Source organism: Camelus ferus, chromosome 18, assembly GCF_009834535.1.
Source record: "Camelus ferus isolate YT-003-E chromosome 18, BCGSAC_Cfer_1.0, whole genome shotgun sequence".
Lineage (NCBI taxonomy): Eukaryota > Metazoa > Chordata > Mammalia > Artiodactyla > Camelidae > Camelus > Camelus ferus.
The window spans coordinates 32,097,532-32,120,038 of record NC_045713.1 but is presented as its reverse complement, the minus strand read 5'-3'; the positions used below and the strand labels follow the sequence as shown (position 1 = coordinate 32,120,038).

General features: G+C 36.9%; 1 protein-coding gene and 1 long non-coding RNA gene across 6 annotated transcripts in view; one reads left to right on the top strand and one right to left on the bottom strand.

Annotated features, from left to right (window-relative positions):
- Window positions 1-19,238, top strand: part of LOC102508612 (ATP-binding cassette sub-family A member 3) — a 122,752-nt gene extending 103,514 nt beyond the window's left edge. Inside the window, exons 25-29 of one of the 2 annotated variants that reach the window (XM_032460897.1) lie at window positions 6,357-6,544; window positions 7,048-7,218; window positions 7,610-7,800; window positions 18,522-18,595; window positions 18,983-19,238. In XM_032460897.1, the coding sequence (XP_032316788.1) occupies window positions 6,357-6,544; window positions 7,048-7,218; window positions 7,610-7,800; window positions 18,522-18,595; window positions 18,983-19,123 (765 nt within the window). In that variant the 3' untranslated portion in view covers window positions 19,124-19,238. The remainder of the gene's footprint in view (window positions 1-6,356; window positions 6,545-7,047; window positions 7,219-7,609; window positions 7,801-18,521; window positions 18,596-18,982) is intronic. The other variant, XM_032460898.1, reaches the window with a different exon arrangement.
- Window positions 549-22,307, bottom strand: LOC106730761. Of its 4 annotated transcripts, none has more exons than XR_004312778.1 (3): window positions 22,051-22,307; window positions 17,005-17,225; window positions 549-4,189 (listed from the first exon to the last, which is right to left on the bottom strand). It is a non-coding gene; the product is annotated as an uncharacterized LOC106730761 (long non-coding RNA). The 4 variants fall into 4 exon arrangements; XR_004312779.1 differs by having other exon boundaries at window positions 549-943; XR_001367228.2 differs by having other exon boundaries at window positions 549-929; window positions 22,051-22,306.
- Window positions 22,308-22,507: the final 200 nt, after the last annotated feature.

Below are 22,507 nucleotides of genomic sequence, written 5' to 3'. Positions count from 1 at the left end.
TCAGAGTTTAAGGAGATGACAAGAACAGAATTGTAATTTTTAGCAACTAGAATATATTTACACAAACAGGAAAAAAAAAGCAGTAAAAAGTTTAAGAAGAAAATTGGTAATACATAGGAATGGGAGCTCTCTGAGGAAAGAAAGTATTCATTCATATGGGCCATAAATCAAAACAATATGAAAAGGTATATAAGTACCAAGTCTCATTTTCTCTCCTACCCACCTTTGTCTCATTCCATCCCAAGCCTGTTATCATCCTACAGTTTTTTATATGTATATCATCAATTATAAAGATCTGTTTTCCATTTTATTACACAAAATGTAGTATACTATGTACAATCTTTTGGACCTCGGCAAATTGCTTTCCATATGTGGATATATATATTTATACCACACCAGCAATTTTTGAGAGTGGCTATTTCCCTACACTGACCATAGCAGAACATATGATCAGTCTTTTGGGCTTTAGCCAGTCTGGCAGTGTAACCAAGCAAGCAGGATTGGTTTCCCGCTGCCCAACGGAAAGACCAAATACTGAAGCAACGGTCTTCTATAGAGAGAAAAGACTTTATTTATTGCAGGGCAGCCAACCAAGGAGATAGAAGGCAAAGCTCAGATCTGTCTTCCCAATCAGCTTTGAGTGGGAGTCGGAAACAGGAGGGTGTCCGGGTTAAGAAATGATTGATAGAAGGGTAAGGGGGAAGTTTCATGAGTCCTCTGCACAGGCACAACTGTCTTCATGCCTTTTCATGGGTTGCATGTGCAAATTGGGAGGGGGTGGTTTCCTTCTGTTGCACGTGGTGGATTTTCAGCCTGTGACATCCAAAGTTCACTCATCAGTCATTCTGGTCCCTCAGTGGTCCTATGCGATGTTGAGTCGAAGGAAACAGTCAGCAAATTGTTTCCTTACAGGTGATTTCCTTGGTATTCTGCAAAGCAAGCTCTGTAATCTCAGTTAATCATTTCTTGCTAGTGGATGTGGGGCATGTTTGGTGGGCTGTCAGCAAGCTGTTGTTTTTCGAGTAGCTCAGAAGTCCCAGCCAATCATTTCCCACTTCAACACAGTGGAACATAGTTTCAGTAGATTTTTTTAAAAATAGCATTTCCGTATAGTTTTAAATAATTTCTTATTATGGGTGAGGCTGCATAACTTTTAAAAATAAAAACTGTGAATATTTAAAGTGCACAACATGATGACTTATATACATATACTTATTACTACAGTCAAGCACATCAGCATATCCTCACAGTTACTTTTTGTGTGTGTGATTAGAAGACCTGAAGTTTACCCTCCTAGCACACTCCCAGTATTCAGCAGAGTATTATTAACTACAGTCAGCATACTGTTGTATCTCCAGACTTATTCATCCTACATAACCTGAGCTTTGTACCCTTTGACCAACATCCCCCTTCCTGTCTCCCAGCTCCTGGTAACCATCGTTCAAGTCTCTTCTTCTAAGTATTTAACTTTTCTAGTTTCTACATAAAAATGTGGGGTGTTTTTTTTTCTTTCTGTATCTGGCTTTTTTCATTTAGCATAATGTCTCTAAAATTTAAAATAATTCATAGTGGCAGAAAGTACATCAGTCATTGCTTGAAGAGTAGGAGGTGAGGAGTGGAAGGCAGGTATTACAAAGGGACACAAAAACTGTTGGGGATGTGGGATACACAGGCTATCTGGATTGTGATGATGGTTTCACAGTTTCAGTGACAGTATTTATCAAAGTTATCAGCTTGCACAATTTAAATATGTACGGTCTATCGTATGTCAATTATACCTTAACAAAGCTGTTCACAAGATACGGTGGTGAATGGTGGAAAAATAAAAACTTTTCAGAGGAAAAAAAATGAGATTTATTACTTCCAGCACACTCTTGCTAAAGGAAATACTAAAGGATTTACACTTCAAGAATAAGAAAATTGATCCATGACAAAAGCCTTGCAATGAAATAAGGAATGAAAATGAAAAGACAGTGGTAAATATATGTGTCAATGTATTTTGATTTCTAAAGGTAATAATATTAATGAGAATTATAAACTAGGATTGAAATACATGACAATACAAGTTCCAAAGGTAGTTAATGAAGTTATAAAGTATTCTTATTTATACAGTCTAGAGGTAAAATAGGGTGATTCATTTTTTATTTTGATATGGTTAACTTGACTATTTCACATTTTAGAGTAACCACTAAAAGAAACAGTATATATAAATTTCAAAAGTAAAGCAAAAGATGGAGTGATAAAAAAAATGCTCAATCAGTCCAAAATAAGGCAAGAAAAAAGAGTAACCAAGATATAAGACAAATATAATATATGAATCAAGTTGACAGATTTAAATTCACATATATGAGTGATAAATTGCAGTATAAGTGAACTCAACATTACAGTTAAAGAACAAAGATTTAAGTTTGGGTGAAAATAAAGCAAAGAGAGAAACAAAAGACTAAACTATATCCTCTTTACAAGGGGCATATTTTAAAACATATGAAAAGTCTGAAAGTAAATGAAGAGGAAAAAAAACGCTATGAATATACTAATCAAAAAAGCAGGGGTAGCTATAATATGAGACAAAACATTAAGGCAACAACTATTACTAGAGTTAGAAGAGTGTGATTGCATAATTTTCATCAGGAAGACATAGTTTAAAACGTTAAAATGTCTAAGATTACAGGCTCAACATTTATAAAGTATAAAAAAGGGGGAATTCAAGGAGAAACAGACACATGATTGTAGTGGCTAATTTTAACATCTTTTTCACTGTGATAGAACAAAGACATTAAAAACTCATTAATGAGATGTAGAATATTTGAATAGAACAATTAACAGGCTTACATTAAAGAAGTATACAAATATTGTACCCAACAAATGAAGAATGATACTATTTTTCATACAAGGAATATTTATTTAGAAGAACTGATCATATGTTGGATTAAAGCAGGCTCAATAAATTTCAAAGATATAAAAAGATGTATAAATTTTTATATATTAAAGATATCATTAGAACAACATAAGCCTTTGTAAATCTGAAAAAAGGGAATCAGCCATAACAGAAAACAAGGTGGAATTCTAGCCTAAAAACATCAAAAATGACAAAAGTGGCACGAATACTAAAAGGTAACATTTATTATGGAGACGGAGAAGTTATGAGTATTTTTTGCACCAAATGACACAAAAGCAACCTCCCTAAGGCATAAATTATACGAAATATGAGAATAAAAACATAATAAATGAAATCTTTAATCCTCTTATTTTAGTACAAGACAGATGATGTCAACAAAATAAATATGGATACAACACAGTCAATATGGTAAACATGATTGTTATATATCAAATTCTACATCTCTCAAAAATAATTCAATAATGGGTATGACCATTTTTATGCCATACATCAAAAAACAATCTTTCTAAATATAAAAACATGTATATTCTGATTATAATTGAATACAATAAAAAAAATCAGAATATGAAAAGGCCCTCTCAATTTGAAATTTAAAAATTCATCTTTAGATGACTCTTGCTTTCAATAAAGTATTACAAAATTTCTAGAAAATAATGAAAGCATTACATGAGATTATGATATACAATCAACCACTACTCAGAGAATAACATATGACCTTATATATGCTCATTTCAATTTAAAAAAATAAAAATAAACAAGTAATAACCACATGGTTCAGAAAACAATGAATGGAAGAAAGCATATAAAAGTATAACTGTAGACAATAAATACATAAATATGTAAAAATATAATAAAGTCAACTAACCAAAAAATAAGTCAAAACAACTAGAACTTTTTAAAAATAGACAAATAGCTAAACCTATTAAAACCGGAAGGGAACACAAATAACATTTACTAGAAATCATAAGAAACAGAAAGTACTTGATTCATTCAATTCCATGTAAATAAAATGTGAATCTTTAATAAAAGTAATTTTCTAGCTACATACAAATTATTAAAACTGATCTCAGAAGAAACAGAAAATAGTAAACTGAGATAATCATAATTTCTGTAGAAACATAGAGGAAGTTACCAAATATTTACTCTTCAGTGAAGTAAAATAAAATAAGATAAAATAAAATTAAGCACTAGTCACAGATGGATTTCATAGGGACTATTCTATCAGCATTTTAAAGAGCAAATAAAAAGAACAGTCTTTAAATGTTCAGATCATAGGAAAATGATGGAAAACTGTCATAGAAAAATCAGGAAAAAACAATATAAAATAAGAATAAATATATTTTAAAACAAAAAATTTGTCATTCTCTGTCTAACTTACTTCACTTAGCATAATATCCTCTAGGTCCATCTACGTTTGTCACAAATAGCAAGATTCCATTCTTTTTTATGGGTGAGTAACACTCCATTGCATAGATATATCACATCTTTTTTTTTAACATTTTTTATTGAGTTATATCATTTTACAATGTTGTGTCAAATTCCAGTGAAGAGCACAATTTTTCAGTTATACATGAACATATATATATTCATTGTCACATTTCTCTGTGAGCTACCATAAGATCTTGTATATATTTCCCTGTGCTATACATTATAATCATGTTTATCTATTCTACATTTTGAAATCCCAGTCTGTCCCTTCCCACCCCCTGCCCCCTTGGCAACCACAAGTTTGTATTCTATGTCTATGAGTCTGTTTCTGATCTGTATTTATGTTTTATTTTGTTTTAGATTCCACATATGAGTGATCTCATATGGTATTTTTCCTTCTCTTTCTGGCTTACTTCACTTAGAATGACATTCTCCAGGAACATCCATGTTGCTGCAAATGACGTTATGTTGTCGTTTTATGGCTGAATAATATTCCATTGTATAAATATACCACCTCTTCTTTATCCAGTCATCTGTTGATGGACATTTAGGCTGTTTCCATGTCTTGGGTATTGTAAATAGTGCTGCTATGAACATTGGGGTGCAGGTGTCATTTTGAAGTAGGGTTCCTTCTGTATATATGCCCAAGAGTGGGATTCCTGGGTCATATGGTAAGTCTATTCCTAGTCTTTTGAGGAATCTCCATACTGTTTTCCACAGTGGCTGCACCAAACTACATTCCCACCAGCAGTGCAGGAGGGTTCCCTTTTCTCCACAGCCTCTCCAGCATTTGTCATTTGTGGATTTTTGAATGATGGCCATTCTGACTGGTGTGAAGTGATACCTCACTGTAGTATTGATTTGCATTTCTCTGATAATTAGTGATATTGAACATTTTTTAATGTGCCTATTGATCATATCACATCTTCTTTATCCATTCATTCATCAACACACTTAGTTTGTTTCCATATTTTGGCTACTGTAAATATTATGCTGCAGTGAACATGGGACTGCAAATATCTTTTTGAGTGACTGTTTTCATTTCCTTTGGATAAATACACAGAAGTGGAACTGCTGGATTATATGGTAGTCTATTTTTAATCTTTTGAGCAATCTCATACTGTTTTCCATAGTGGCTGCACCAATATACATTCTCACCAACAGTGCACAAGGGTTCCCTTTGCTCCACATCCTCACTAGTATTTGTTATCTCTTGTTGCCTTTTTGATAATAGCCATTCTAACAGGCATGAAGTGATAAATCATTGTGGTTTTGATTCTCATTTCCCTGATGATTAGTGATGTTGAGTGCCCATTCATATGCTTGTTGGCCATCTGGATGCCTTCTTTCAAAAAATGTCTATTCAGGTCCTCTGCCCATTTTTTAATCAGATTGTTTGTCTTTTTGATGTTGAGTTATATGAGTTCTTTACATAGATTGGATATTAACTTTTTTATCAAATATATAATTTGCAAATATTTTCTCCCATTTGGTAGGATGCCCTTTTGTTTTATTGGTGGATTCCTTTGCTGAACAGAAGTTTTCAGTCTGATTTACTCTAACTTGTTTACTTTTGTGTATATATATGATATATGTTACATATATGATCATATATATCATATATTATTTTTATGTGTGGAAGAGTTGGCCTGATACAAGTACTTGGCATTACCAGAAGTGAAAATCTTATACATGATTTTAATTGATTTAACAGAATGGCAATTTCTTAATGATATTTGAATAGACATCTTCATCTAACAAAAAACTGTATTGGGCACATAATAATACACAATACATATGTGTTGAAAATTCCAGGTAGGGATGTTAGTATTCCATTCTACCACCATGGGTTCCACCTGTAAAGATTCTTTAGACCAAAAAAGAAATAATCCTTGTTGGGAGCTCTATGGGTATCACCTTCTTGCCAGCATGGGCTAGAAACCAGGTTTTCTATCTCATCCATGTAACTGTATGTTCAATGGAAGAACTGACTTGGGTCTATTGCTAATGAATTACCCTCTGGATTCAGATTAGGTCAAGAATTGGCTATTGTCCTCAATCTGACCCCATGCTGAACCACATGACAGGTCGGGAATTGCTGATCATGTATGCCAGGCTGCGGGGGGTCCCTGAGCCAGATATTTACATGTATGTGGAAACTTTTTTGCATTCAATGCACCTGGAAACCCATGCTGACAAGTACATCTACACATACAGGTGAGACATTATGCTACTGTATTTATTAAGCTGCCTACTGCACACCTGTGTTTCTACTGTTCAGAATGAATGCCTGTAAACTCAACCTGACAACTCTGTCACACAGAGGCAGTGACTATGAAAGAGCCTTATGTCCTGTCAGGGTTTGGATGTCAGGAATAAGGCAGATCACACTTGCATGAAGTTAACCTTTCGCAGGCATGAGTTGTAGCCTTTGCATTTCAAAAAAGAGCAACTTCATCCCTGTATCCCTATGGTATTTCTCTCCTCTAAACAAAAATATTTCACAAGATAATGATGCTAAAATAAATTACCCAAAAAAAAAGTCATTTCAAAGAAAATGGGTTGATATACACACCTGGACTTGGGCCTGCTGCCCTTTGTGAGTCATATCAAAGCAGCATTGTGGGTATATGAGCTAATTCTGTCCTATGAATTAATGATGTATATATCCTTATTTCTTCTTTCTCCTCCACTTTCTCTCTCCTTCTTTGACGACAAAGTGGAGGAAACAAACGTAAACTGAATACTGCTATTGCCCTAATGGGAAAGTCCTCAGTTGTCTTCCTGGATGAGCCATCTACTGGCATGGACCCAGTAGCCAGGCGTCTGCTCTGGGACACAGTTACATGGATGTGTAAAACTGGCAAAGCTATCATCATAACCTCTCACAGGTATGACCCACTGGGAGACTTGGTTGATAGAAGAGTATAGGAGGGAATTATTCGGAGCCAGGAACATAGGTCAGTGAAGTTGTCTAAGTATGTGAACTACATAAGAGGGACTACGAACAGATGATGATTCTTGGCTTTAGCTCAGTTGAGTTCTGAAATCCAGACTTGGTAGAAGATTGGAAGTTAGAGAACTGTTCCTATTGTGAAGTTAAAAATCAACTGCTTTGAATTTTAAAACCTCCTCTTGCCAAATATGGTCTTAGTGATGATCATCTTAAAATACCAAGCTTTCTACTACAAGCGTTACCTTATAATCCTAGCTCTGTTTTGAAATACAGAATTTTCCCTCTGAAAGGGAGTCTCTTCAGCCTTGTACCCTTTGTGCCCCTAGCATGGAAGAATGTGAGGCGCTTTGTACCAGGCTGGCCATCATGGTAAAGGGCCAGTTCAAGTGCCTGGGCAGCCCTCAGCACCTCAGAAACAAGTTTGGTAACGTATATATTCTGACAGCAAAGATTAAGATTGATGAAAATGAAGATAAACTAGCGGAGTTCAAAGAATTCATTGCAACAACTTTCCCAGGTAAGAGAAGTAGGGTTGGCTTGTGAAAACTGTGTTAAGTCACGTATGTTGTGCTGCTGCATGTAATAATTAACTTTTTGCTGTGAGTTACTGATGTTTATTTTCAATTAGGCTCCTTTGGGAATAGTTTTTTTCTATGAATTTATTCCTGATTATGCTAAGAAGCTTTCTCAAAATAGCAGAGGCTCTCACCAGTCTCTTGTAGGAACCAACCAGTAAGATAAATGTGTTCAGGTGTATTTATCTGGAGCTAAATTATTGAGGTTAAGTCTCTATTTTTTACGCTTGATAAAAATTTTTCAGGTTTCCCTTTTCTGAGCATGTATCCTCTGCCTTTCCCTGACTCCTGAGACAGGAAATGCCTATGAAATGCAAACAAGAACAATAAACTCCCTTTTCTCCTTTCAAGGAAGTAATCTCAAGGTGTGACATAAAAATGAACTATTTTGCTTTTGTGTGCTAACTTCAGTAAGTGCCTCTCTGTGCCCATGGTAAACAGTAATTTACAGCCAGCTTCTATTTATTTCTACCCCCACTACTTTATTCTAATTATTAAGCAGAGACATGGTAAGTCTTTTAGTAAGTTTGACTGGCTTAGTCTCTATCTTGAATAATCACTGTCAACAATGTGGTGGCCAGATGGTCATGATGCAAAATTAAAAGCATGGAGGCTATAACAATGGTAAAGCAATAAATGGTATTGGCCTACACTAAGGAAGTGACCGTCAGAATGGAGAGGAAGAAACAATAAGAAATGGATTTCATATTGGAATGGGCAACTCAAGTGGAGGAACCACTATATGGAGAAGATAATTCAGTATCAATTATATAAATTATACCTAGATATTCAGATAAATATGTTCATTAGGCAGCTGAATATTCATTTAGTTATTCATTCATATAATAAGATTTATGGAGCATTTATTGTATACAGTGTAGAAGATACTGAATTAATCACACAGGATCATATATACTGTGAGCCACTCCAACAGTGTACTTGGCCTGAAGGTGAGAGAGGACACAAAAAAAATGAGGACAAACTTGTCTTAAAGGAGATGAACACAGCAGCTTGACTGTGAAACTATGTACTGCCAAAGAAACCCAATTACTTCTTGCCCCATCAAGAATACTGAGGTATGCTGCATGACTGTGGATGGGAATAAGCTGATAGACAACAGCAGCCAGAGCTCTCAGAGGGCATCAAAGCAATTCAGATCTTACGAATCACTTCCAAACCCTGTCAAGGTGAGCTGCTGGGGACATCTCAACTACAGATACCCACTTCTGGCCCACAAGTAATGCTTCATGCACCTCACCTGCACACAACAAACATCCTGTGACTGGCTCCCTGTGTGCAACCCCAAAGGTGTCAAGAGTAAGCCTCTGAAGACAGCTGATGTGCGTGCACAGAAAGGTGGTCCGAATCTGCGGGATTGGGAGAAAGCACACAAACCTGAGCATTCAACATCACACTAGAGAAAGCAGATAGTATGCTATTATGACCCAGCCTGGCATAGAAGGATCATATAGAAGGCATACAATCTTAAGAATTCACCTCCAAAAGGGAAAAAGAAGTATGAAGCAAGCACACCCATAGGGAAAGTCTGAGAAAGTCTGAGAAAGCTTCAGTCTCCCTAACGGGGTTGATGGAAGGCATCGCCCTCCTGAAGTCAGTCAGAAAAGAATGGAGGAGGTGACTGTTCTTTCAAATGTAAAGACTCGAGCTCAAAGTTAAGGGATGAGATATTCCACACAGCTGGAGGTATCAGCACCATGATTTCAAGCTATGCTACAAAGCTACAGTAATCAAACCAGTATGGCGCATGTGCACGCATGCACGCACACACACACAAACAGATACATAGCTCAATGGGACAGAACAGAGAGCCCATAAATGAAATCACACTTACATAGGCAATTAATTTAAGAAAAAGGAGGCAAGAATACACAACAGGGAAAAGGCAGCCTCTTCAACAAATGGTGTTGGGAAGTCTAGACAGCCACATGCAAAAGAATCAAACTGGACTACATTCTCACACTGTATACAAAAATAAACTCAAAACTGAATAAATACTTAACTGTTAAGACTTGAAACCATAAAACCTCTGGAAGAAAACAGGCAGTATGCTCTTTGACATCAGTCTCAGTAATAATTTTTTGGATATATCTCCGGAGGCAAGGGAAACAAAAGCAAAAACAAACAAATGAAACTACATCAAACTAAAAAGCTTTCACACAGCAAAAGAAGCTATCAACAAAACAAAAAGGCCGCCTACTGAATGGGAGAAAATATTTGCAAACAGTATATCCAACAAGGGGTTAATATCCAATATGTACAAAGAACTCATACAACACAACATCAAAAAAAAAAAAAAAACCAACCCAATTAAAAATGAGCTAAGGACCTGAATAGACATTTTTTTACAAAGATACACAGATGGCCAACAGGCAGATGAAAAGATGCTCAGCATCACAAATAATAAGGAAAAAGCAGATCAAAACCACAATGAGATACCACCTCACACCTGTCAGAATGGCTATTATCCAAAAGACAACAAATAACAATTGTTGGTGAGGATGTGGAGAAAAGGGAATCCTTGTGCACTGTTGATGGAAATGTAGGATTTCCAGTCAAGATGACAGAGTAGTATGACCACAAGCTCACCTCTCCTCAAGACTACAACAAAACCACAACCAACTGCTAAACAGCCATCAAGAAAAAAAGACTGGAGCCTAGCAAAAAAGATCTTCTTCTACTGGAAACATAGAGAGGGAACCACAGCGGGAAGGCAGGAGTGGTGTGCTTACGATATAATCAGGCCCCATACCCCTCAGATGGGTGACCCACAAGCTGAAGAACAATTAAGTCACAGAGGCCCTCCTACAGGAGTGAGGGTTCTGAACCCTATGTCATGCTCCCCAGCCCAGGGTTCCAGAATTAGGAGGAGGAGACCCCAGGACATCTGGTTTTGAAGGCCTGTGGGGCTTAACTTCAGAAGCCCCATGGGACTTGGGGAGACAGAGACTTCATTCTCTTGGGAAGCATGCACAAGATCTCACGTGCACCAGGTCCAGGGGCAGAGACAGTGATTGCATAGGAATCTGGGCCAGACCTGCCTGCTGATTTTGGAAGTTCTCCTAGGGAGGTAGGGGACGGCTGCGGCTCACCCAGGGAACATAAAAGCTGGTGGCGGACATCCCAAGAGTGTTCATTGACATGAGCTTTCCAGGAGGCTAACATCTTGACTGGATCATTAGCACCAAGACCCAGCCCTACTCAACAGCCTGTAGGCTTAAGGGCTGGGAAACCTCAGGCAAAACAACATACTGGGTGGGAGCACAGCCCCACCCATCAGCAGACTTCCTGAGCCAAAAAGGCCTCTAGACAGGGCCCTATCCACCAGAGGTCCAGGATCGAGCTTCACCCAGCAGTGGGCAGGTACCAACTCCTCCTGCCAAGAAACCTGCATAAGCCTCTAGTCCAGCCTCACCCACCAGGGGGCAGATACCAGAAATAAAAAAACAACAGTCCCAATGCTTGTGGAAGGAATTCACAAACACAGGTCAGACTCTGCACTGGGACCAGCTGGACTCTGGCCCTTGGGTGACAAGAGAGGAGTGTACTGCTGGGAGACATATGACATCTCCCACAGAGGGCCACTTCTCCAAGGTCGAGAAACATAACTAACCTACATAAAAATACAAAGAGACAGACAGACAAGATGAGGCAGCAGAAGAATATCTTCCAGGTCAAGGCACAAGATAAAATCCCAGAAGAAGTAAGTGATGAGGATATAGGCAATTTATCCAAGACAGAGTTTAGAATGATGATGGTGAAGATATTCAGAGAACTCAAGAGGAGTACAGATGCACAAAGCAAAGTTTTTAGCAAAGAGCTGGAAAAGATAAAGAACACCCAAACAGAGTTGAAGAATAAAATTACTGAAATGAATAACACACTAGAAGGAACCAAGTATAGACTAAACGAGGCAGAAGAATGGATTAGTGACCTAGAAGACAGATTAGTAGATACTGCAGAACAGAAAAAAAGAAAAAAAATGAAAAGAAATGAGAATAGTTTAAGAGAACTTTGGGACAACATGAAGTGCACTAATATTTGCATTATAGGAGTCCCAGAGACAGAAGAGAGAGCAAAAGGACTTGAGAAAATTTTTGAAGGGATAATAACTGAAAAGTTCCCTAACTTGGGAAAGGAAACAGTCACTCATGTCCAGGCATCATGGAGAGTCCTACACAGGATCAGTCCAAAGAGGAATACACCAAGGCACATAGTAATCAAGTTGATAAAAATTAAGGATAAGGAGAGAATATTAAAATCAGCAAGAAAAAAGCAACAAATAACATATAAGGGAACTCCCATAAGATTATCAGCTGATTTTTCAGCAGAAACCCTTCGGGCAAGAAGGGAGTAGCATGATATATTTAAAGTGATAAAGGGGGAAACTTACAATCAAGAATACTCTATCCAGCAAGGCTCTCATTCAGATTTGATGGAGAAATCAAAAGCTTCACAGATAAACAAAAGCTAAAAGATTTCAGCACCACCAAACCAGCTTTACAACAAATGTTGAAGGACCTTCTCTAGTCATCAAACCGTAAGAGAACAAAAATAATAAAGAGGAAAAAAAAAAAAAGAGAGAGAGAGAGAGAGAGACCTACAAAAGATTGCTTTGTGGTCTTTTGTGGTTCCTTATAAATTCTGGAATTGTTTGTTCTATTTCTGTAAGGAATGTCACGAGTATTTTGATGGAGGTTGCGTTGGATCTCTGGATTGCTTTGGGTAGTGTGGCCATTTTGATACTGTTGATTCTTCCAATCCAAGAGTACAAGAAATCTTTCCATTTCTTTGTGTCATTTTGGTTTTCAGAGTATAGGTAACCTCCTTGGTTAAGTTTATTTCTAGGTATTTTGTTATTTTTGATGTAATGGAAATGTCTCTGCCAGCTATAAAATTCTGGTTTTTGAAGTGGAAAAAAAGAGAATGAAGGGCTGCAAATGGCAAAACATCCTTCTTTTTTATGGGTGAGTTGTATTCCATTACATATATATAATGTATGTAATGGAATACATATATATATAAATATATATATATAAAATATATATATACTGCATCTTTATTATCTATTCAACCATTGATGTGCACTTAAGATGCTTCCATATCTTGGCAATAATAATGTTGCTGTTAATAGCAGGGTGTATGTATCTTTCTGAATTAATTCTTAATTTGTAGTTGGCTTTATTCCTTTGCTAACTATGTAAGTTTAAAAAGCTAAAGCTCTAAACATTCTTAGAAACAATGAACAGTACATATATGTAAATTTAAAAATATATGTGCATTAAAAAAAAAAGATCTATCAAGCCTTTAAAGACATGGAAGAAATTTAAAAGATATATTACTAAATGAAAGAAGCCAGTCAGAAGAGGCTACAAACTGTACAATTCCAACCAAATGACATTCTGGAAAAGGCACAGCTACAGAAACAATAAAAAGATTGTGGTTTCCAGGGGTTTGGGGAGAGGGAGGGAGGGAGGAATGAATAGATGGGAGTACAATGGATTTTTAGGACAATGAAATTATTCTGTATGATTCTACAGTGGTGGCTACATGTCATTATGCATTTGTCAAAACCCATAGAATGTACAACATCAAGAGTGAATCCTAATGTAAACTATAGACTTTGGTTGATAATAATGTGACCATGCTGGTTCATCGATTGTACCAAATACGCCACACTGATGAGGGATGTTGAGGGTAAGGGAGTATGTATGTGTGGGTGGGGAGGGCTATGTGCAAACTCTCTGTATTTTCTTATTTTCTGCTCAACTCTGTTGTGAACCTGAAACTGCTCTAAAAGAATAAAGTCTATTTAAAAAAAGAAAACCAATTTTAAAAAAGATCAAAATTGGAAGACTTACTCTTCCTGATTAATTTCTGATTCAGGAAGTATAAAGAATAAAAAGATATATATATAGACCAGTGAAATGGAATAGAAAGCCCAGAAACAAACACTTTTATATATGGTCAATTGATTTTCAATAGTTGGTTGAAAAGTTTAGGGTGCTGAGTTCATTAAGTGGAGGAAGGCCAGTCTTTTCAAAAAGAAAAAAATGGTGCTTAGAAAACTGAATATTCATATGCAAAAGAATGAAGTTGAACCCTTACTTTGTACCATACGCAAAATTTAACTCAAAATGGACTGAAGACCTAAACATAAGAACTAAAACCATAAAACTCTTGGCATAAAATATTGGGTAAAATCTCCAAGACACTGGATTTGACAAGGACTTCATGCATATGAACCAAAAGTACAAGAAAGAAAAGAAAAATAGATGTATAGGGGTAGGGAATTAAGAGATACACACTACTATGTATAGAATAAATATGCTTTGAGGATATATTGTATAGCCAATATTTTATAACTTTAAATGGGGGAAAATACTGCAAAAATACTAAATAACTATACTGTAAACATGAAAATAATATAGTATTGTAAATCAACTATACTTCAATTAAAAAAAGAAAAGAAAAAAACAGATGAATTGGACCATCAAAATTAAGAACTTTCGTGTATCAAAGGACACTGTCAAGAAAGTGAAGACAACCTACAAAAGGGGATAAAATATTTGCAAACAATATAATGACAAGAGACATATCCAGAATATAAAAAGATCTCCTAAAAATTAAAAAAAAACTAATCAAAAATAGGCAAAGGACTTGAGTAGACATTTCTCAAAAATAAATATATATATATATATATAAATGACCAATAAACACATGAAAAGATGCTTAACATCACTAGTCATTATGTAAATGTAGATCAAAATCACACTGAGTCACCATTTCACACCTAGTAGGATGGCTATAATCAAAAATGGACAATAACAAGTGTTGGTAAGAATGTGAAGACATTGAAATTCTTGTGTATTAATGGTGCAATCACTGTGGAAAATAGTTTGAGAGTTCCTCAAAAAGTTAAACATAGAATTACCACGTGATCTAGCAATTCCACTTCTAGGTATATGCCTGAAATAATTGATATCAAGGACTTGAACAGATATTTGTATACCAGTGTTCATGGCAGCATTACTCACAATAGCCAAAAGGTGGAAAATACCTGTGTCTATCAAAGATGAATAGACAAATAAATTGTGATCTATTATACACAATGGAATACTAGTAAGCCATATAAAGGAGTGAAATTTTGATACATGCTATAACATGGATATACCTTGAAAATGTTATGCTTAGTAAAATAAGCTTTGGCTTATTCAGAAGGACAAAAATTGTGTGATTCCATTTACAAAAAGTACCTAGAAAAAGTTACCTGGGACTGGAGGCAGGGGTGATGGGAATTATTGTTTAATGGGTACAGAGATTATGATGAGAATGATGGAAAAGTTTCGGGTATAGGTAATGATGATGAATCCACAGTATTGTGAATGTAATTAATGCCACTGCATTGTACAATTAAAATGATTTAAATGATAAACATCATGCATATTTTACTACAATGAAAAAAGACTCAGAAATTAGAGACTATCAAAAATGAGTAAGGCAGACTGAGGAATTTCCTTTCAAGTTTACTATGAATCTTACTTATTAATAGATGTTGAATTTTATCTTATGATTTTTACACATCTATCAAAATGATTTCATAATCTTTGCCCTTTTTTCTGTTAATGTGGTGAATTACATTGGTTGAATTTTTAATGTAAACCAACCATGTATTCCTGGAATAATATATCTCACTTGGTTGTAATGTATTCTCTTTTTTACATATTGTTAGATTCAATTTGCTAGTACCTGATAAGTACATTTTCATCTGTGCTTAGAAGATATGTTGATCTGTAATTTTCCTTTCTTGTAATTTGTGGTGTCTAATTTTAGGATCAAGGTTATACTGTCTCATAAAATGAACTGCGAAATGTACTTTCTTTTCCTACTTCCTGGGATACACAGTGGGAATGAGTTCGTATATTGACTAAAAAATATGTACAAGACTGTTTACTAAAGCACTATTCATAATGGCTGAAACCTATGAGAGTGGGACTCTATAAACAGGGGAATGGATAAATAAATTATGGCATGCTCATAACAGAATGGAGTATGATTGTTGAAGTGGAATACTGTACACGTACACTGGAATACTATTTATTGATGAGCATGCACAAACTACAACTACATGGCATACAACCCAAGCACAATATTGAAGGAGAAAAAAGCAAACCAAAAGAATACTAGCTGTATGACTGGATTTGTATAATGAACCAGTGTTCATTCACTTTGTGAAAATTCATTGAGCAATATAATTGTGATTTGTTTACTTTGCTGTATGTGTGAAATTTCAGAATTTTCTTTAAAAAGTAACAGCAGACTTGAAAAAAAAAAGCGAACAAAGCCTTCTGAGATAAAAATTATAATTACTGAAATTAAAACCAAATGACTAGAATATGGCAGCCCAGTTTTGAATTTTCCCCCATTTTTTCTTGCTAAAATGGAATAAATAGAATGACATAAGGGAAAACACCTTATAACAAAAGCTAAGTGACAGAGTATCCCCCAAGAACCCTAGAATACATGCAGTTAGGCCCAAATCACTGAAGCAACAAGACTCATACACAATAAGCAGTTACTCTGCACGTAGCCAAGGGAAGAGAAAGAGCTAGTTTTGCTATTCCTAGCAGCTACGGAGACCAGCAATTGCTAAGTTTCGGAGAGACAAATTTTCTTTATTGAAAATGTAACCAAAACAAGCTGGAAACATATAAAAGGGTGTTCAACATCGTTAGTCATCTGAGAAATACAAATTAAAATTGGCAATGAGATACCACCACACACACACACATCAAAATGGCTAAAATTTTTTAGTTGACCATACCAAGAGTTGGTACAGAAGTGAATAAAGGGGACTTTTACACATGGCTGGGCAGAATATAAAATACTTGGAAATTTTTGCCAATATCTACTAATATTAATGATACTCAAACTTCTGCCCCATCAATTACACTCCCAGGAAAATGATTTTATTTAAATAACAGGAGGTAGGTAGAGAATGTTCAAAACAAAATTGTATGTAATAGCCCCAGACCAGAATCTGTATTAGTTATCTCTTGCTGCATAACAAATTACAAAAAAACAAAAAACAAAAAACTTAGTGGCCTAAAACAATAATAAACACTTACCACAGTTTCTGTGGGTTAGAAATGTAGGAGAGGCTTAGCTGGGATGTTTTCATTCAGAGTCTCTCATGAGGTTGGAGTAAAGCTATTGACGGGGACTTCAGTTATCTGAAGGCTCACTGGAGGATCTGCTTCTCACTCATGTGGCTGTAGACAGACCTCCCCAAAGGACTGCTTGAGTGTCCTCACAACATAGTGGCCGGTTTCTCCCACATCAAATGATCCTAGAGAGAACAAGACAGAAACCACAATGTCTTTTATAAACAAGCCTCAGAAGTCATACTGTTATTTCTACAATAACCTGTTGACTGCACAGGTCAGCCCTCTTTATCATGGGAAGAGAATAAACAATTTTGTGATTACTAGGAGGCAGCTGTTATGTGTCCACCAATAGTCAGGGTACAGTCACACACTGGAAACTTTATAGTAATGAAAATAAATGAGGTATAGCTACGTACAACATGGATGAAGCTTAAAAATATATTGAGTGAAAAGCCAGATAAAAATAATACATACTATACAGTTGCATTCATATGAAGTACGAAGAAGGTAAACCGAACTATAATATTTAGGATTCCAGACTTAGATAATAAAACTATAAAGAACAGCAAAGAAATGCTCACCATAACAGTCAAGAGGGTAGTCGTCTTTAGGAAGTAAGCCTTGGTAGTGATACAGGTGACTTCTAGAGTGTTAGAGGCCAGTTACATGTTTGTCAACTTTATTATAATTCACTAAGCTATACATGTATTTCCATATACTTTTTATATGTTTGATATATTTCACATTTTAAACATTTAAAAAATGTTACTTACTCATGGAGGCTATGCAGAGATTCATTAGAAAAGAAAATCACTTACTATAATTGATATACAGATTATTTGTTTCAAATATTTTAATCCCAATTAATTCCACTTGTAATAATCTCCAACTGGGTAATAGTATAAATACACCCTATCAGTTAGGAATGGCTACAATATTACTAACACAATTTTATTTCTGCAGTGAATGCCTTCACATCTGTGTTACATAGACATCAATTTCCTCTTTCCTTTAGGATGAAGGTTACCTGGTTATGAGAATAGTATGGAGATCCTACTGTACACACACACAAACACATACACATGGGAAAAAAAAACACACCTAAATTTTAGGAGCACAGTTTCAGGACAATGTTTAGAAACAGAGTCCTGTAGAACAACAGAATTCATATGAGTGTGGTCTGGCAAAGTGAGCATGTGAGTTATCAATTTTTCCATGCCTAAAAGTGATCATCTTACCCTCTGCAATTTTACAAACTATGGGCAGTAAGACAATATTTTATATGGAAGCAAATCTATTGAAATACTTCACAAAGTCATATATACTAAACAGAATGTAATTATGTCATCTGTATTAACTGCATATATTCTTTCTATTGGTGTGGATAATTGGAATGAGAATTATTTGGGAATTTTGTAAAACTCTGTCAAATACGTGGCCCTCTCTGTTACTCACCTGTCAAATCTTTCCTTTCTTAGGTAACATCCTAAACCAGGAGCATCAAGGGATTATTGGCTACTACATTCCCAGCAAGGGAATTTGCTGGGGAAAGGTGACTGTTCAAATCATATCTTTCTAATATTATGTGTTAATAGAAGACTATTAGGAAGCAGTGTGATCCAAGCATGTGGAATGGGAGCATGACATTGGCAGAGGAGGAGAACCTATAAGATACTTTCCAAAGACCCCTATAGTTTGAGTGAGACTTCTGACCTAAATTCTAATATTCCATATGTATCAAGAGAATGGGAATGGAGAACTGCCTCCTCTTCTCTCTGCTTTTCAGCCATCTTTCCCTTCTGCTTTCTAACTTCCCCCTTCCATATATTTTTGTCCCTAAGCATAAATCTGGCAAGAATTGGGGAATGATTGAGCGGGAAAAAAGTCCATCTGGGGATACCACAGTGGTAACACCACCATTTTTTTTTTTCTGTTAAAGGTGTTTCATATTATGGAGGAAGCTAAAAAACTATTCAATCTAGTAGACTATTCCATCAGTCAGATAACACTGGAACAAATCTTCCTGACTTTTGCTAATATTGATAAAATGGGAAATGATCAAGAAATAAAGCTGCTATGAGATTCAGTTTCAACCAGTGACCACTGTCTTTCTTAGACTGCTGCCTGCAACTAGATACATAGAGGCACCTCCCTCTCTCTCCCCTCTCTCCATTCATCTCTTTTCTCTTTTTCTCCTCCCCTCTTCTCCCCATCTCCTTCTTCTTCTGCTTCTTTTCTTCTCCTTCTCCTCCTTTTTCTTCTTCTTCTTCTCTCTCTCTCTCTCTCGCTCTCTCTCTCTCCCTCCCTCTGCCCCTTTTCTCTCCCCTCCTTCTCCTTTTGTCTCCTTTTTCCTCTCTCATTCTTTCCATGTATACACAAACTGAACTCCCAAAGAAGAAAGTTTACAATCTTTGGTGATTAAGGTAAGTGACCTATTGTCAAGAATGAAATGTGAAGGGTCCGATATTACCTGACTTGCAAATTGTCAAGTTAGCTTACAACGGTTCCGTGAATAGTGGCAGAAGACACTGGAATCCTGGGTCATAGACACAGAAAACTTACAGCAGTATCAGTATTCAGAGGTCATATTTGTGCCAGTTCCCCTATCCCTAATTCTCACAAGGCAACACAAAAAGAGCCAGGTAAGGCACGTAAGTTTCATTACAGTATATTGTTATAATTATTCTGTTTTATTATTAGCTATTGTTGTTAACATCTCTTACTGGACCTAATTTATAAATTAAACTTTATCATAGGTATGTGTGTGTAGGGAAAAACATAGTATATATAGGGTTTAGGACTATCCCCAGTTTCAGGCATCCACTGGGGGTCCTGGAACATACCCTCCTCAGATAAGCGGGGACTACTGTATTTATTGTGCCTCTCAGTATCTGGGATATACGTAGGAATTACCTCAGTTTATAACCTCCTCTCTTCCTTGTTTCCTTGTCTCCTTAAACCCTTTCCCATGGAGTGATGGTACCAAGCATAAGCTAAGTACAGGTACTGCCCCGCTGGAAAAACCTGATATCATCTTTCCGGATAAGCCATCTTCCAGCATAGAACCTGTGGCCCACAGCTTCCTCTGGGACAGTGTCCAGCAAAGCCGTGGTCATAACTTCCCACAGGTGTGGCCCATATTCTGACTGACTCCAATTTTTAAGATTTCTCTCTGCTGTCTTACCCAAGTTATGCTCAAGAATTGCTAACTAGCACTAACAGCCATCTTCTCGTTCTTCAGGTAGAAACTGTATGTTCTACAACATACAAACTACACATACAACCAACAAAAAAAATGCCTACACAGTGCAAATGCTCTCTCTACATAAGTAACAGACCACCGTTAGTCAGACATAATCAGCTTATCTGTCCCTACGACTTTTTTCTCTCTGGGCATGTGGTAAAGTGGTCCATAGTTCTGGATTTGCTCTGGCTTTGCTTGTCACATTGGGTTGCTGAAGTGCTTACCACGCCAAGCAGTGGAAAACATCCTAAGAGCCCCTCTTTTACACGAATTGGTCACTGACCTGAGTCAGCTGCCCTAGCACTCTTCCCTAAAGAGCCAGATGGGCTACATAGGTCCTTATAAGGGGGACAAAGTGAAACAACTCAATCTAGTCTCTGGTGAACATTCACTAAGTGTCCATCCGTATGTCATGAATGTTAGCCAAGTTTGGGACAAATTATCATCTGTTGTTTATCTATCGTATATATAGTAGTGTGTATCTGCTAATCTCAAGTACCTAATTTATCCGTCTCCTACCCCTTTCCCCTTTGTAACCATAAGTTTGTTTTCTATGTCTAGGTGTCTGCTTCTGTTTTGTAAATAAGTTCATTTGTATCATTTTTTCAGACTCCACATATAAGTGATACCATATTTGTCTTCCTCTGACTTGCTTCACTTAGTATGATAATCTCTAGGTCCATCCATGTTGCTGCAAATGACATTATTTCATTCTTTTTTATGGCTGAGTAGTATTCTAGTGTGTGTGTGTGTGTGTGTGTGTGTGTGTGTGTGTGTGTGTGTGTGTGTACAGCTTCTTTATCCACTCATCTGCATTTTAACAAGTACCCCCTACATCAATCTGATGCATGTTTGGCCTTGAGGGGAAATATAAGCTAGGCCTTCCAAGGGATTCTCAAATTAAAGTTTGCACTTTTAACATTTAAGAAGTCATTTTTATTCTTAGGAATTTTTCCTGGCATTAGTACAAAAGACCACCAGGTAACAGCACATCTTCCTTCCGTCAGGTCACCATTCAAACAAGACTTATGCTAAAGCCATAGTAAACAGATGAGTAACACATTTTTCCTTCCATTATTTCCCAAATTTACCAGTGCCAGGACCTCCTTGTCAAAGTAGCTTTGAAAATAATTTCAAAGAAGACAGATCAGCGATCAGCCTAACTTGCTTGCACATTTTAAAACTGTATTGATATCGTGACGTCTAACTGGATATCACAAGAACTAGAGCATGGATATCTAGGCCAGGTCCAAAATATTCATTTTAAATAACATGTTAATCTTGAGTTCCCTTCCTTGCTTGTCTTTGTAATCTTTGTTATCACTTAGGTTCTCCCCTTCATATCTGACATCAACCAGTGAGGTGCATATCAAGCTTACTTAGATCCCACAAACAACCAAGAGAAAAATTAAAGCAGAGGTTTTAGGACAAAAGGGATGCTTGTACGTCTGTTTAATAGGTAATGCAGAGATCCAGGAGAAAATGGGAGAACAAATTCCTGAGCATGGTGTCTGGCACAGAAAACTTCTTAAATTAATACTCTCTTTTAAGAGAGCACTGATTCCCGCCCCCCCCCAAACGTCACATGACTCAACATGCAGGCTTCAGCTCAGAAGTCTCTCACACACCACTACCAGTCAAAACATTTTAACTTTTCTAAGACGAAAACTACCGTTTTTATTCTCTCCGTAATCCCGTCTAGACTATACGTTCCATAGAAGCAGAGACCTCAGCTGTTCGGATTTCGTAGGTTTCGGTCTCACCTGTGCGTGTCCCCGGCCTGGTCTGGGAATAAGAGCGGCGAACTCACAGGACAAGGCCTCCGCTCTCGTCGAGCTAATGATCCAAGCTAGAGGCCACTACGGCCGGCTTCAAAGCCCACGTCTCTGCAGAAGGGTAGATAGCGGGAAGTCTCCCTGAGAAACCGGCTTGCAGACACCGAGTTGTCCTAGAGCTCCGGAGAGGACTGGAGCTGGGAGCCCGCGGGTGGGGGCCGGGAGCCCGCGGGCGGAAGCGGGGAGGAAGGGGCTCTCTCATTGGACAACCCAAGTCGGGAGAATCCAAAGTGGCGGGGGTGGGGGTGTGGGGGAGATTGTGATGGGCTGTCGTAGACTTAGTCAGAAGAGGATTGCAGAGGGGATATCAGAGCAGGAAAGGAATCCCAAAGTGGTGACTTAAATTCTCTTCTGAATATTTACTTACGCAATTATGCGTCTCACT